This window comes from Artibeus jamaicensis, unplaced genomic scaffold (genome assembly GCF_021234435.1).
Source record: "Artibeus jamaicensis isolate MK-2021 breed Jamaican fruit bat unplaced genomic scaffold, CSHL_Jam_final contig_956, whole genome shotgun sequence".
NCBI lineage: Eukaryota > Metazoa > Chordata > Mammalia > Chiroptera > Phyllostomidae > Artibeus > Artibeus jamaicensis.
In genome coordinates this window covers 1787737-1802761 of record NW_026522021.1, presented here as the reverse complement: position 1 = coordinate 1802761, position 15025 = coordinate 1787737, and the positions used below count along the sequence as shown (strand labels likewise).

Here is a 15025-nt window from a genome sequence, read left to right as displayed (position 1 = left end):
GAATTGGCCTGCAACCCAGGCATGTGCCCTGACTGGGAATCGAACCGTGATCCTGTGGTTCGCAGGCCCGCGCTCAATCCACTGAGCTACACCAGCCAGGGCTGGTTATGCATATTTTTAAAATTTACTTTTAGAGACAGGGAAAAGGAGGGAGAAATAAAGGGAGAGAAACATCAATAAGTTGCTTCTTGCCCACTCCCAACTGAGGACTTGGCCTGCAAACCAGTCATGTGCCCTGACTGGGAATTGAACCTGCAGCCTTTTGGTTGGAAGGCTATCATTCAACCCACTGAGCCATACCAGCCAGGTCTGGTAATGCATATTTAATATAGTACTGCATGCAAATGATAACATTGAGCATTTTGGCATTGTTCTCAAGCGCCTATTCCTTTAACCCTCAGAGTCACCTTATGCGGGAGGTTGTAGTTAATCCCTAGTTTATAGATGAGAAACGTTGCTAGGTGGTGCTGATATTGCTGGTACCTGATGAGAGTGGAAAGGGGCTTCTAATTCCCGGAGGTTCACAAATCCTGTAATTTATGCTAGAGGGAAGAACACCTTATGGGTTGGAATGAAAGCGGGAGGCACACGGAGCAGACCAACTGTTGCCCGCCGCCAGGACTCGTCCGGATGAGCGGCCAATGGCTCCCTCAGGTGGCGGAAACAAAAAGGGCAGCCGGTGGGCTAGGCAAGGCGCTAGGGGTGGGCCCCTGGGGTGAGGAGTGAGGCCAGGAGCTCGAGGACATTCCGGGGATTCGAGAAGCTGCGTAGGAACCCCAAGGGCTTGGACTGACCAGGCCCATTGTTCCGGAGACACACCTGGGCCAGAAGTCGTGGTCCCGCCCACCTGCAGCCTGCTTGCCACCGTAACTGCACGCTCCTTTCATCCATGGCTCTTGCGGACGCCTCTGAGTTTGGAGGGGGGCCCCTCCGGGGAGACCGGCGTTTGTTTGCACCAGGGTAATTAGCACTGTAGGAGCCGTGGCCCACACCCTGCAGGAGACCTGCGCTTGAGGGGTACCCAGGGCAGCATCCAGGGAAGCATCCAGGGCACACGTGGAGCAGGAAAAGCACTAGCTACCGGAGCCCAGAGGGGGCGGGGCTTTCCTGGGCGCACCCACGGGGCGGGGCCGAGCCCGAGGACCAATGGGACGCGTGCGCTGGGGGGGGCAGGCTCCCGGCCTGGCATCCCCGTAGCCCGAGCTATCTTTTCCGGAACCCGCGACCCCTCCGCCAGTAGCGGACCCCTCTGGCTCTCCGGGATCATCCCGGAGCAACTACGTCCTCCGGGTGGGTGAGTGAGTGTTCGGCCGCACCCGGGCTGTGGGGGTGCGCCTGGCCGGGGAGAAAGGGATTGCGGCCCCCTCCTACCCATCCCTAGAGAAAGTGGGCAGGAACCTGGGCGGGGAGGAGGACCCACCTTGGGTTACCTGCCTGTGTTTCTGTTTTGGTAGCCGAAGGGTGTGTTTGGGGGGTACCTCATGTGGCTGGAGGGGTTGGTCAGGCCAAGGTGAAGAGGAGATGGTTTGTGATGGGTTGAGGGAGAGTGGGGTGTGGGAAGATTGGGAAGTTTCTTTTTCCCTGTAGGTGAGGCGACTGTATGGGGAGCTTGAAGGGGGAGCACAGTACTGCGGAGGAGGGGTGAGGAGGGCTTCCTGCCCATAACTCACTTCCCTTTTGGGGAATTTGCTTCCTCTTCTGCTAGTTAAGAAGGGAGAGGACCTTTGCCCGTTTCCAGAACCACTGCCATCCCTAGTCTCGAGGATATGGGGGAAAGGGTGGCCCTCAGGAGCTGAAAGGGGAGGGGCCTCCCCTGAGTTCTGCCCTTGTTGGGGCAGTGGCCACGGCCAGGCAGCCCCCCACCAACTCTTTGTGTGTGTTTCTTTTGAATGAGGCTTCTGGGTATTTGCTTAGAGGTGTTTTCAGGGGCTCAGTGGAGCTGCTTTCCATTCAGGACTCTCTTGTGCAGGCCTTATAATCCATTGCTGGTTCCCTCCACCTGCTGTCAGCCATGGCCAATGAAAACTCTCCTTTGCTGGCCTACCGACTCCTGGGGGAAGATGGGGTTGCCCTCTCTGCCAATGGGGCTGGTGGGCCTGGAGGCGAATCTGCCAGGAAGCTCTCCACTTTCCTGGGTGTGGTAGTGCCCACAGTCCTGTCCATGTTCAGTATAGTTGTCTTCCTGAGGATTGGTGAGTGGATGGGGGGAGGGGCTTACTAGGGGGTGCAGTGGGGAGCAGGGGGCCTTGGGATGAGGTTGTGGAAGGGCTAGAGGTTACTGAGGACCAGTGGGTAAGGGGTAAGGGTGGAGTGTGTGAGTCATCCTCTAACCTGCTTTGCCATGCCTGTCCCAGGGTTCGTGGTGGGCCATGCTGGGCTGTTGCAGGCTTTGGCCATGCTCCTGGTTGCCTACTTCATCCTGGCACTCACCGTCCTCTCTGTCTGTGCCATTGCCACCAATGGAGCTGTTCGGGGTGGTGGAGCTTACTGTATCCTTCAACATCGATGGACTGGGGTCTGGGGTCTGGGCTCTTCCATCTTGTAGGGAGGAGGGAGGGGCCCCTCTCTCCATTCTTGGGGGGCAGGGCAAGAGGGAGGCAGGTTCTAATGAGTGATTTTGAAGAAAGGCTGGTATGGGGAAGGTGCTCAACTTGGCTTTGCCTGTTCCACTTTCTAGTCCATGAGGTATGTGCCAGCTGTCATTTTAGTTCTCTTAACAGTCTTGTCAGGTAGGTTGCATTCATTTTACAGAGGAGGAAACTGGAACTTCAGAGCATTAGGGACTTTTGTGAAGTCACGTGGCTTGGGAGGGAACATGTGCAGAGAGACTAGATGTGGAGGGTCAGCCGCAGAGTGCTTTGTGCCAGTACCCTTCCTCACGCTCCTTTTCCCTTAACACTCACCCCCTGCTCTCACGTTTAGTCATGATCAGCCGGACCCTGGGGCCTGAGGTTGGAGGCAGCATTGGCCTCATGTTCTACCTGGCTAACGTCTGTGGCTGTGCTGTCTCGCTGTTGGGGCTGGTGGAGGCTGTGCTTGATGTCTTCGGTGCTGGTCTGTTCTCCCCACTTGGTCATGGAACCTCTATGGGTTTGCTGGGATCATGAGGGAGAGAGGCCTTCTCTAGGAGATGGGCAAAATGCCCCATTAGCTTGTCTTTCTTTTTTAAAAATTTTTATTTATTTATCTTTAGAAGGGAAGGGAAGGAGAGAAGGAGAGAAATATCAATGTATGGTTGCTTCTGGTGCATCCCCTGCTGGGAACTGGCCCCTGCTGGGAACTGGCCTGCAACCCAGGCATGTGCCCTGATGGGGAATCAAACCGCAATCTTTTGGTTCGCAGGCCCGTGCTCAATCCACTGAGCTACACCAGCCAGGGCAGCTTGTCTTTCTTGAGCTTTTACCATGTACTGAGCCATGTGTAGATGTCAGAGATTGTCCTGGCCCTCAGGGAACTTACCATGTAGTCTCACAGGCCAAGCTAATATCCCTAAAGTCAACAGTAAGACGGGTGGTAGCCAACCAGCAAGGCTAGGATGCTGGTTCAGTTTAGTGAGGGAGTAGGGAAGATGGCCTTTCTGAGGACAGGTGGACCAAGGCAGGGTGTCCATTCCTGCTTCATATCATGGTTGGGTTCCCTCCTCAGGGCCTGGTCTTCTAATTTTGTTCTTTTCTCTGCAGATGCCACAGGGTCCAGTGGGTTCCGAGTCCTGCCCCAGGGCTATGGTTGGAGTTTGCTTTACGGATCCCTGCTATTGGGCCTGGTGGGTGGGGTCTGCACCCTAGGGGCAGGCCTCTATGCCCGCGCCTCTTTCCTCACATTCCTGCTAGTCTCTGGTTCCCTGGCCTCAGTGCTGGTCAGCTTTGTGGCTGTGGGGCCCAGGGTCATCCAATTGACACCTCGACCTGGCCCCAATGGCTCCACCCTGCCACCCCAGGTTGGCCACTTCACCGGCTTCAATAGCAGCACCCTGATGGCCAACCTTGGCGGTGAGCTGGGCTCAGAGGTGTTGGGGTTCTCAGGGCAAGGGGCAGGCAGGTAGGGGCTGGGCCCCATCTGGAATCCCTGCATGAGAACAGATGCCAGAGAGAATTGGGGGTAGGAGGTCAGGACCCGAAACTGTGCAGTTTAATTAAGATCAGTTTGGTGTGTACTGGCTGCTGTGTGTTTGGCCCAGTGGGGCGAGAAGAGTCGACCGCAGGACAGTCACTGCCTTAGAAGAACTTGTTCAGTTGGAGAGATAAGATGTACATTCAGGAAACAATCAAATAGCAGAATAGATTGAATGTGATTCGAGTAGAGAAGAATCGTAGCGGAGTCTAGAGGAGCCAGGTGGGATATAGGCCTTGGGTTGGGGGAGTAGGTGGACCTGGAGGTGGCCCGAGGTAGGCTGTGGAATTCAAGGTCGAGCGAGAGGGAAGATGTCTCAGGAAAGAGCATGGACAAGGCCTGGAGGGAGGAACAGAGTATACAGGAGAAACAGGTGATGAGGAGCTGAGCCAGCCCAGTGCTCTGTCAGGGATGGGATCTTGGTGAGGGTGGTGGGGGAAGCAGGGGCTTGTGGAACGTGAGGAGTGGGTGGTCAGGCCAAGACATCTGGATCACTAGGAGGGATTTTGACACCTTCTCTTCCTTGGGAACAATCTCTTCTAGCTGGCTACGCCAAGGACTACACCACAGGGGCCATGATGACCTTTGCCAGCGTCTTTGCCGTCCTTTTTAATGGCTGCACGGGCATCATGGCTGGGGCCAACATGTCTGGTGAGAGTCTCTGCCTACTGCCTCCTGGGTGTATGGGGCTGCCAGCCTGTGCCCCTACCTGGTGGCTGAAGGCTCAGGGAAGTAGGGGATGGTAGAGGGCTGACCTCTCTCCCTGTGTTCCCCTCCCTCCAGGAGAGCTGAAGGACCCTAGCCGGGCGATTCCTCTGGGTACCATTGTGGCTGTTGCCTACACATTTTTTATCTACGTTCTGCTTTTCTTCCTCTCTAGCTTCACCTGTGACAGGTACCTGGGGAGGGGCAAGCCTGGTCCTATAGGGAGCTCGGGGGTTGTTGGACAAGGGCGATGCACCTGAATCATCAAAGATCACACAGGCAGGGGAGGGGGCAGATGCCCAAGTTGTTGGGGTACGGGAAAATGGGAACTTTCTCCCATGGGAGAGAGATGGAGCTGCTGTTGCCAATGGGAGGAGTAGCTGAGTGGTGCTAGATAATCTGCAGCCAGCATTTGCCACGTGCCTGGTACTGTTGTAAGCACTTGGTTTGGGGGCAATTGGCTTTCTAGGCAATTTCCATGAACAGTTGGCTCCTTGTACATATACCGTTGGGAATGTCTGTCATGTGATTAATTCCAAAGCAGTCCAACTATAACCAATGAATGCCAAGTCTATCCCCCTGGCACACTTGATCTATTACTATGGTCCTTGAGAAAGGGGCTGGGTCAGTTGAGAATGTCCATCTCTTAACCTCACACGATGTTGTGAACCCTGTTCTCATGAGGACCGCAGATGACTGCACATTTATTCACGACGCCCTCCTCTTTCCATTCCTGTAGGATTCTGCTGCAGGAGGATTATGGGTTCTTTCGTGCCATCAGCCTGTGGCCCCCACTAGTATTGATTGGTATCTATGCCACAGCACTCTCAGCCTCCATGAGCTCCCTCATTGGTGCCTCCCGAATCCTCCACGCCCTGGCCCAGGACGACCTCTTTGGTGCGCCGTCCCCTGCCTCCTCGCCCAACTCTGAGCATGCCCTTCGTGTGTGTCTCAGTCTGGGCTTGGCCCAGGCTGATGTGTCTGCTGCGTTTCTATTTGCACAGGAGTGATCTTGGCACCTGCCAAGGTGGTGTCCCGAGGGGGGAACCCGTGGGGGGCCGTGCTCTATTCATGGGGTCTAGTACAGGTGAGCCTTCCTCTTTCAACTGCCCTTCCCTTTACCCTAAGCCCCTCCTGGCTGTGCTTGCAGGACCAGGGGGAACTTACAAGTGGGTTGGGGGACATAAATGAAAAGGCAGGATGCATTGGTGTGGGGCGTGGGGGTGGCTCAAAACTCAGCCTCTTGGTCCTTGTCCAGTTGGTGCTTCTAGCTGGGAAGTTGAATACCCTGGCTGCTGTGGTCACCGTCTTCTACTTGGTAGCCTATGCCGCAGTGGACCTGTCCTGCCTGAGCCTGGAGTGGGCCTCGGCCCCCAACTTCCGGTGAGAGAATGCCTGTGTTCCTTGAAAAAGACAGAGGGTTGGGAAGGACTCACACCAAGAGGGGTGAGGCTGGAAATGGAATAGAGTGGCCTGGTGTTCAGAGCCATCCCTGAGTGTCCTTCCTCCTCTCTGTCCATCTGCAGCCCCACCTTCAACCTGTTCTCCTGGCACACCTGCTTGTTGGGGGTCGCCTCCTGCCTGCTCATGATGTTTCTCATCAGTCCTGGGGCCGCCGGTGGCTCCTTGCTGCTCATGGGCCTGCTTTCTGCCTTGCTCACTGCTCGAGGCGGCCCCAGCAGCTGGGGCTATGTCAGCCAGGCCTTGCTCTTCCACCAGGTTTGGGGAGCTCAGAGGAGGGTGGGGAGGGGAGGGGGCAGCCTGGGAAAACCAACCCTACAAAAAAGGCCTCCTCTTCCCTTGGCTCAAGTCAGGGCTCCTGTCTGAGAGGTGGTGAGTAGGGGTTGCCCACTTGAGTCCTCCTTCCCCACCACCTCACCCTGGCCGCAGGTGCGGAAATACCTGCTCCGACTGGACGTGCGGAAGGAGCATGTGAAGTTCTGGCGACCTCAGCTGCTGCTCCTAGTGGGGAACCCCCGGGGCGCCCTGCCTCTGCTTCGGCTGGCCAATCAGCTCAAGAAGGGAGGCCTCTATGTGCTGGGCCATGTCACCCTGGGGGACCTTGGTGAGTTGCCCGCCACTCCTCCTTCCACTCTTGCTCTCAGCGTTCTTGGTGTTCTTTGTGTCCCGGAGGCCTCATGCTTCTCCCCAGATGATGCTTCCAACCAGCGCACAGCCCTGCCCAGACCTTCTTCTTTTGCCTATTTGGGATTTAGGCTCTAGGAGAAAGTACGTGAGTTTGGTCCACATTTGCTGCTGTCCTTCTCCGCAGACTCTCTGCCCTCTGACCCCGTGCAGCCACAGTACGGGGCGTGGCTGAGCCTTGTGGACCGGGCCCAAGTAAAGGCCTTTGTGGACCTCACCCTCTCATCCTCTGTGCGCCAGGGGGCTCAGCATCTGCTACGGATCTCAGGTCTTGGTGAGCTGCTCCTCCCTGGGTCCCCTCTCCCACTCTGTAGTCCTTTTTCGGTCTCTGCCATCCTCCCCCCTGCCCATCACCCTAGAGTAAACCACAGATTGCAAACTCCAAAAGGAACCCACAGTCTAGTACAGATAAGACATTATACTCAAAGATAACAGACAGTATGTGATCAAGTCTTAGAAGAAATGCTTAAGGACTAGAGATGGGGTGACACCTTATTTTTTGTAATGCAAAATTGGGGCACAGGCTCTGAAAAGAGTGTTATATTTCTGAGGACAATGGGAGTATTATTTGAAGCTGGGCGCTGCCCCATCAAATCTATGACAGATGGTTTCTAACCACCCGAGTTCAAGAAAGGAAGACCACTGTGCACTTATGTGGCCAGCAAAGGTTTTGTAACTAGATGATATCTCAGCTGGGCCTTGAAAGGGGTGGAGAGGTAGGGAGTGGCATAACACGGCCTCAGTGAAGATTCAGAGGGTGTGTGGGGCTGATGCTTTAGTGGAGTGGAAGATTCCCAGCTTGTGACTGTCTCAGTGCTGAGGCCTCTGGTCTTGCATCCCAGCTTCCTCCAAATCCGTGCTCAGCTGCCTCCTTTCTTAGTCTCAGGACTGGCATTTGTCCCCTCACTGAGTACATGCGTCCTTCTCCACTTAGAATCTGGCTAAAGATCAAGTGTTGGACATAGCTCTGCTTGGTGTAAATCAGAACCCTGGGAAATGCTCAGGAGGGGTGTAGCTAGTCTAATTTGCAAGATCAGCTAGAGTTCACACCTGTGGAGGTGTTTGGGGATGTCATAAAGCGCTATGAGATAGTCCCTTGAGCATCTTAGGGCTTGGTCTCTTTTGTGGGGAAACCTATGCCAAGACACCACTACTTGCACGAAATTTAACCTGCAGAAGACAATTCAAATAAAAGGAAAAAGAATTCCTTTAAATAGTACATTCTCCTGGCAGTCCGTTTGTTTCAAGAGAAGGGGTCTTAGAAGAGGTCTTAGGGTCTTCCTGTACAGTCAGCCCTCTTAAAGGGAGGGAGTTAATCTGATTCCACTTTGGTTGTTTAAAAATTAAAAACCAAGAGCTGTTGGCAGGAACTTGGGGTGTTGTGGTTGGTACACACACTGGCCTAGAGGCTAAGAGAATGGGCTCTTATGTCGGGTGCATTATGTTCACCTGCCACCCCAGTATCTACCAGCTGTGAACCTTTGGGCAGGTGGCTTCACTGCTCTGTGCCACGGTTTTCTTATCTTTGAAAGGGAGTGAGTAAATAGTCCCTATGTGATAGCGTTGCTTCAAGGATCAATGAGTTTAAATAAAACAGGAAGTGGTTTCCAGAGGACGTGGCCCCTGGTCAATATGCAGATGTTAGCTGTCCTTTTCCTAGAGACCATGCTCTGGACATGCCATCATTAGGGAAACATTGTGTAGCCCCAGCACCGGGCTCTCATCCTCCCCCAGCAGGGTCTGGGTGCTGTTTCCCTGGATATCGAGGCCATAAGCTTGACTAATCAGGGGTCTGGTCTGCCCAGTGGAGTCAGACTCATCTCCCATCATGAAAAAGGTGTGCTATAAGGAGCTTGGACTGAATGCATCCTACTGCCATGGGAAGTGCTCATTACTTAAAAGAATCCTAAGGTGAACTTTGCCTATTTAAGTCGGGGAGATTAGTCATGGAGATAAATCACATAAATGCATGAGAAAGTGTTTGGGAAAACTCAGTCATTACGCAAAACTGCATAATGTTGTGCTAAGAGCCCAAGCACAGTGCAAACAAATGTCATTCCTGATGTTGCCATCAGCGTGTATGAATGGATGCATATAGCGTGGTGTAAACTCAGCTGGTGAGTCTGATTCCTGTTGGTTCCTTCCTACCTCCCCCTCTGTGCCCCTAGGTGGCATGAAGCCCAACACGTTGGTTCTGGGTTTCTACGATGATGCTGTACCCCAGGATCACTTCCTGACAGACCCGGCTTTCTCTGAACCAGCTGATGGCACCCAGGAGGGTGGGGGCCCAGCCCTGAGTACTCTGTTCCCTCCACCCCGGGCTCCTGGGAGCCCCAGGGCTCTAAGTCCCCAGGACTATGTGGCCACAGTGGCAGATGCTCTCAAGATGAACAAGAATGTGGTTCTGGCAAGGGCCTGTGGGGCCTTGCCCCCTGAGCGGCTGAGCCGGGGGTCCGGGGGCACCTCTCAGCTACATCATGTGGATGTGTGGCCCCTCAACCTCCTGCGGCCCCGGGGTGGGCCTGGCTACGTGGATGTCTGCGGCCTCTTCTTGCTGCAGATGGCAACCATCTTGGGCATGGTGCCTGCTTGGCACAGTGCCCGGCTCCGGATCTTCTTGTGCCTGGGGCCTCGAGAGGCTCCTGGGGCTGCTGAGGGGCGGCTCCGGACACTACTGAGCCAACTGAGGATCCGGGCCCAGGTGCAGGAGGTGGTGTGGGGTGAGGGGGCCCGGTCTGGAGAGCCTGAGGAGGAGGAGGAGGAAGGGGACTTTGTGAATGGCAGGCGGGGAGACTCTGAGGCGGAGGCCCTGGCATGCAGCGCCAACGCCCTAGTTCGGGCCCAGCAGGGGCGTGGCAGAGGAGGGCCTGGTGGGCCTGAGGTTGGGGATGGGGAGGAGGGTCCCACCACAGCACTCACCTTCCTGTACTTGCCACGGCCGCCTGCGGATCCAGCCCGCTACCCCCACTACCTGGCACTGCTAGAGATTCTGAGCCGAGATCTGGGCCCGACACTGCTCATTCACGGTGTCACCCCTGTCACTTGCACTGATCTCTGATTCCCTGTTTCTGAAGTCGAGTGTCCAAGTCTGGCAGCCCACCTTGACTGACGACTGAGGAGGGGAAGGGCCACCTCCTGCCAGCCCTGCACATGGGACACAGAACCAGGTGGAGGTGTTAGGGGACCCTGGGCTAGGGTATCTCTAGATCTCTAGGAGAGGACCCCTGGTGCACTGATCAGTGCATAGCAGCTGCCCCTTCCAGGCCGGACGAGGGAGTCAGCGCTGCCCCCTTTCCCTTTACCGGTGCCTTGATGGGGGCTGCGTCCCTGCTTGAGACTCTAGGCTACCTCAGTCTCCCCCTCACCTGACTGACTCACTGACCCCTGAGGTTGTAATGTGTTTGTTCTGTTTTACTTTTCTAACTGCTGAACGTCAATAAAAGACAACACTACAAGCTGGCTGAACACTGCTGCTGTGGGGGTAGGGTAGGTGGGACAGGAAGAGGGAGAGATGTGTATGGCGGGGTGGAATGTGGGAAAGAGGAGTGCTGGAGTGTCCTAGCGGCGAGGAGGCCACGTGTAGGACTTGGGGCGCCAGCCTGGGTGGGGAACTCGTGGAAATGGAGGCTGCCCACAGTTCCCCAGACTGGGGCTCAGGCCGAAAGCTCTCCATGCTGGACAGCAGGGGGCTGACTTGGGTGGGGGGAAGGAACGTGGTTTAGGGCCTAGGGGGCCACGTGACCCTCCCCCAGGAATGCGCTGACGTCACCGGGGGCGTGGCCACCCCCAAATTGGGGAGGAAGGGTGGGGGGAAGCCAGGAAAAGTTTCTTTTCTGGAGTCCCAAACAAGGTGTGAGACGGAAGAAGGGGTCAAGACCAGAGGCCTGGGGCTCCGTGGGGCCCTGACCGCTGTCTGAAGTCCCTTGTTCCAGGCCATGTCGGGGCCCACTTGGCTCCCTCCCAAGCAGCCAGAGCCCGCCAGAGCCTCTCAGGGGCGACCTCACCCCCGAGGTGCCCCGGGGCCGCCCCCAGCCCACGGAGCAGGTAAGACAGCCCCAGTACCGCTGAGGAGGCCACCGGCTGGCTGGTCGGCTTTTGCAAGTCCCGCTGAGCCTGCCCCTGCCGCTCCTTCCCCAAAGCTAGGCTGGAACCAGCGTCCCCTGTCCTCTCCGCAGCCTTGCTAGACTCCTGTCTCATTCTCGGACCCCAGGTGTGGGGGGAGGTGGATTGGGGTGAGGCGGAGAGGAGAAGAGGGACCTTAGAGAGTCATCTCCACAAGTGTTACCCTTGTCTCCTTCCCCGTCTCCACCTTCACTCTTTTTTCCCCTCACCCAAGCACTCCAGCCCCACCCCAGAGTCAATTTTTGCCCCGTCCCATCTGAGCAGTGTTACCAGGCCCTGGGTGGACCAGAGGATCGGGGGCCGGCCTGGGTGGGGTGCCATGGTGCACCCCAGCGCTCGCAGGTAAGAACCCGGGATTGGGGGGCTGCATGGCATCCAGGGCAAGGGTAGAGACCATGTGATTTGAATTCTCCTTGCTTTCGCTCTATCCCCAGGGGCTCCCCCCAGACAGGGGGGGCCTGCGCCCTGGAAGTCTGGATGCTGAGATAGATTCCCTGACTAGCATGTTGGCGGAGCTGGACGGGGGTCGTGGTCATGTCCCACGGCGGCCTAACCGGCAGGTGACCCCCCCCATCCCTCCCTTGTTCCTTGCCCCTTGCTCCCCTTCCTTCAGCCTGGTCCCTTCTCTGTCTGTTCAGTGCCCTCCCCACCCCCATGTAAGTGATGCACACACCAGTGCTTGGCCACCAGAGCTCAATGGGTTGTCAGCCACTTGAGGGTGGGCCCTTGTCAAAACCATCCGTTACCTGGGTGCCACATACATGGGGTGTGCGTGTGGGTTTCCACAGGTGTATGTCCTATAATGGGCCTGCTCACTCCTTTTGGTCTGCATTTTTTCCCCAGGCTTATGATCCCCCTCAGCCCCCTGCCTACCGTCCTGGCTTGGGCTCCCAGAAGCCAAATGGAGGGGGTGTTCCTCCTCCACTGCTCCCAGCATCCCCCTATGGGGGCCCCACTCCAGCCTCCTATGCTACGGCCAGTACTCCCGCTGGCCCTGCCTTTCCTGTGCAGGTGAAGGTGGCACAGCCAGTGAGAGGCTGTGGCCCCCCCAGAGGGGGGCCCTCTCAGGCCTCAGGGCCCCTGCTGGGCCCTCACTTTCCTCTCCCAGGCCGAGGTGAAGTCTGGGGGACTGGCTATAGGAGCCACCGAGAGCCAGGGCTTGGGTGTAAAGAGGAGGCTGCTGGGGGCTCCAGTCCTGCAGGAGGAGGAAGAGGAAGTGGGTATGGCCACCAGGTAAGCCCTGGGCACTGGGATTTGGGGTTCTCATAGACAACTGGACACTGATTGGGTACTGTGGGGGTGGTGTTTTAAGTCCTGGTTATCAGAGGTCTGGGGTGTCAGAGCCTGCCGGGGGTGTGAGACAGGTCAGGAAATGTAGGAGGGAGGGGACTGGAGTGACACACTGGCTCCTCAAGGCACACCCTTGGACCCTGGGCTGAGATGTTCTCCAATGAGCTTTCTGGTCACCTTCAGGTATTTTGACGGCATTGAAAGCTAGAGGTAGTGCTGAACCCCTGATTCTCACCTCCCAGGTCCCCCTGAGCCAGCCTCCTGAGGAGGAGCTAGAGAGGCTGACCAAGAAGCTGGTGCATGACATGAGCCACCCGCCCAGCGGGGAGTACTTTGGTGAGTTGAGTCTGAGGGTGGGTGGAAAGGGTGGGGGGCTGGAGATTCAGAGGGACAACAGATATGGCTTCCTGGCCTATGCAGGTTGACCCTGTTCCTCCCTGTCCTCAGGCCGATGTGGGGGCTGTGGAGAAGATGTGGTTGGGGATGGGGCCGGGGTTGTGGCCCTGGACCGCGTCTTTCACGTTGGCTGCTTTGTGTGTTCTACGTGCCGGGCCCAGCTTCGGGGCCAACATTTCTATGCCGTGGAGAGGAGGGCGTATTGTGAGAGCTGCTATGTGGTGAGTGGTTGTGGTTAGGGGCTGGAGTCAGCAGAGGCAGGAAGTTTCCATCCAGCATAGGAACTAGATGTCCATGTCCCAAAGAGGAACAGGGCTCAGGGCTGGGGGACTAAAACTGATATACAAGAAGGGAGGAATTAGGCTGCTAAATACTTGCTGCTGAAGGGGGAAAGCAATAGCTCCTTGTAGATTTGAAGCATTTATTTTAGAGTTAAGGGAGTGTGTTAAATTCCCACAATACACTGTAAGGCAGATGTTGAAGGAAACTGAAGCTCAGGGAGGTTACGCAACTTGGCTGGGAAGCCGCAGTGCTGAGATTTGCACTCAGATCTCTCAAGACTACTTTTCACTAAATCAAATGCAGGGGCTACATAAACAGATGGGTGGGCTGTCAGGATGCCCATAGGGCTGCAGTGTGCCTTCCTAGCCTCTGACCTTCCTGTCTTCCTTCCCAACAGGCCACCTTGGAGAAGTGTTCCACGTGCTCTCAACCCATCTTGGACCGGATTCTTCGGGCTATGGGGAAGGCCTACCACCCTGGCTGCTTCACCTGTGTGGTGTGCCACCGTGGCCTTGATGGCATCCCTTTCACAGTGGATGCCACCAGTCAGATCCACTGCATTGAGGACTTCCACAGGTCAGGCCGGATTTTGCGCCTGTTTCAGGATATCTGCTTTCCCCATCTTTCTCCTCGCTCGTTCATGTCCCCGTACCAGCCTCTCCTGTTTCCCACCCTTGTCATGCCTCGTTCTCCTTAACATCAGTTTCTTCCCGACATCCAAGATCATTCTGCTGGCCTTTTCCCTTCCCTCCCACATCCCACCTTCTCTGGGCACCACTGTTACTCCCTTCCAGCCCTGGGGCTTGACAATGCCTTTGGTTCTCTTGTTCTCCAGGAAATTTGCTCCACGATGTTCAGTGTGTGGGGGGGCCATCATGCCTGAGCCAGGTCAGGAGGAGACTGTGCGAATTGTTGCTCTGGATCGCAGTTTTCACATCGGTTGTTACAAGTGTGAGGTCAGGGGGCCTGGGCAAGGGGAAAAGGAGTTCTTGGAGTCCAGGCTCACTGGGTGTGGTAGAACCCAGGGGTCTTGACCTGATTGAAAGCTGTTGCTTCTTTCCTAACAGGAGTGTGGGCTGCTGCTCTCCTCTGAGGGTGAGTGTCAGGGCTGCTACCCACTTGATGGTCACATCTTGTGCAAGGCCTGCAGTGCCTGGCGCATCCAGGAGCTCTCAGCCACTGTCACCACTGACTGCTGAGTCTTCCCAGAAGCACCTGCTGCATTCTCCCTTCCCATCCACTGCCTTCCCTGACATCTGCCTTTACAATTCTGTCACCAAATGCTATGTCCTCTTCCTCCAATCATGAAATAATAATCTCTCAAGAATTTGCAAGACACCCGAAGTCTATTGTCTCATCTGATTCTTCCAGCAAAACAAAACACAATTCTGATTCTTTCAACAAAACACAATTATTGGGACTGCATTTTTAGCTAAGAAGTGACTTTCCCAGACTGCACGGTTCTCAAGAGGCAGAACCTAGGTCTTCATAGTCCTGGCCCAGTTATTTTTGCAACTCTACTACACTCAGTCTTCTGGATCCCTGGGTTCAGTCAACTGAGGATAGAAACTATTGAGAAAAAAGTTAACATTTAATGTGTACTACATAGTTAAGCTTACCATGGCTGCACCTAGTACTGAATATGTACAGACCTTTTTTTCCTTATCATTATTCCCTTATGATAGTACAATAGAGCAACTATTTACATAGCATTTACATAGATTATAAGTAATCTAGAGATAATTTAAAGTATACAAGAGGCTATGTATAGGTTACATGCAAATACTATGACATTTAATATATGAGATTTGAAAATATGCATATTTTGGTATCCCTGGAGGTCCTGGAACAAATCCCCTGTAGATACCAAGGGACGACTGTATACACTTTTTAAAAAAAGATTTTATTCTTATTTATTTATTTATTTATTTATTTATGTATTTATTTTTAGACAGAGGGGAAAGGGAGTCAAAGG

The 15025-nt window shown here is 55.2% G+C and overlaps 2 protein-coding genes across 7 annotated transcripts; both read left to right on the top strand.

Moving 5' to 3' along the window:
- The first annotated feature begins 1169 nt into the window (after positions 1–1169).
- On the top strand, positions 1170–10636 carry SLC12A9 (solute carrier family 12 member 9). 5 transcript variants are annotated; one of them, XM_037134937.2, is made up of 14 exons: positions 1170–1290; positions 1970–2192; positions 2355–2489; positions 2923–3054; positions 3681–3989; positions 4654–4761; positions 4894–5005; positions 5555–5712; positions 5820–5902; positions 6074–6198; positions 6342–6534; positions 6706–6880; positions 7088–7234; positions 9129–10636. In XM_037134937.2, the coding sequence occupies exons 2-14, from the start codon at positions 2012–2014 to the stop codon at positions 10016–10018; spliced, it is 2748 nt and encodes a 915-aa protein (XP_036990832.1). In that variant the 5' UTR covers positions 1170–1290; positions 1970–2011; the 3' UTR covers positions 10019–10636. The 5 variants fall into 5 exon arrangements, with proteins under 5 accessions (XP_036990832.1, XP_036990834.1, XP_036990830.1 ...); XM_037134939.2 differs by having other exon boundaries at positions 1955–2192; XM_037134935.2 differs by having other exon boundaries at positions 1170–1294.
- Positions 10637–10784: 148 nt separating this feature from the next.
- Positions 10785–14388, top strand: TRIP6 (thyroid hormone receptor interactor 6). 2 transcript variants are annotated; one of them, XM_037134943.2, is made up of 9 exons: positions 10785–11004; positions 11297–11424; positions 11517–11642; positions 11926–12315; positions 12615–12708; positions 12820–12989; positions 13448–13626; positions 13886–14006; positions 14118–14388. In XM_037134943.2, the coding sequence occupies exons 1-9, from the start codon at positions 10896–10898 to the stop codon at positions 14247–14249; spliced, it is 1449 nt and encodes a 482-aa protein (XP_036990838.1). In that variant the 5' UTR covers positions 10785–10895; the 3' UTR covers positions 14250–14388. The 2 variants fall into 2 exon arrangements, with proteins under 2 accessions (XP_036990838.1, XP_053511292.1); XM_053655317.1 differs by lacking the exons at positions 11297–11424; positions 11517–11642 and having other exon boundaries at positions 10789–11004; positions 12191–12315.
- The last annotated feature ends 637 nt before the right edge of the window (positions 14389–15025 follow it).

Coding starts and splice junctions, on each gene's coding strand:
- SLC12A9 (XM_037134937.2), top strand. CDS start 2,012: ATGGCCAATGAAAACTCTCCTTTGCTGGCCTACCGACTCCTGGGGGAA. Junction 6,199..6,341: donor GCCTCGGCCCCCAACTTCCG/GTGAGAGAATGC, acceptor GTCCATCTGCAG/CCCCACCTTCAACCTGTTCT. Junction 6,881..7,087: donor TGTCACCCTGGGGGACCTTG/GTGAGTTGCCCG, acceptor CCTTCTCCGCAG/ACTCTCTGCCCTCTGACCCC.
- TRIP6 (XM_037134943.2), top strand. CDS start 10,896: ATGTCGGGGCCCACTTGGCTCCCTCCCAAGCAGCCAGAGCCCGCCAGA. Junction 11,643..11,925: donor CACGGCGGCCTAACCGGCAG/GTGACCCCCCCC, acceptor TTTTTTCCCCAG/GCTTATGATCCCCCTCAGCC. Junction 14,007..14,117: donor TCGGTTGTTACAAGTGTGAG/GTCAGGGGGCCT, acceptor CTTTCCTAACAG/GAGTGTGGGCTGCTGCTCTC.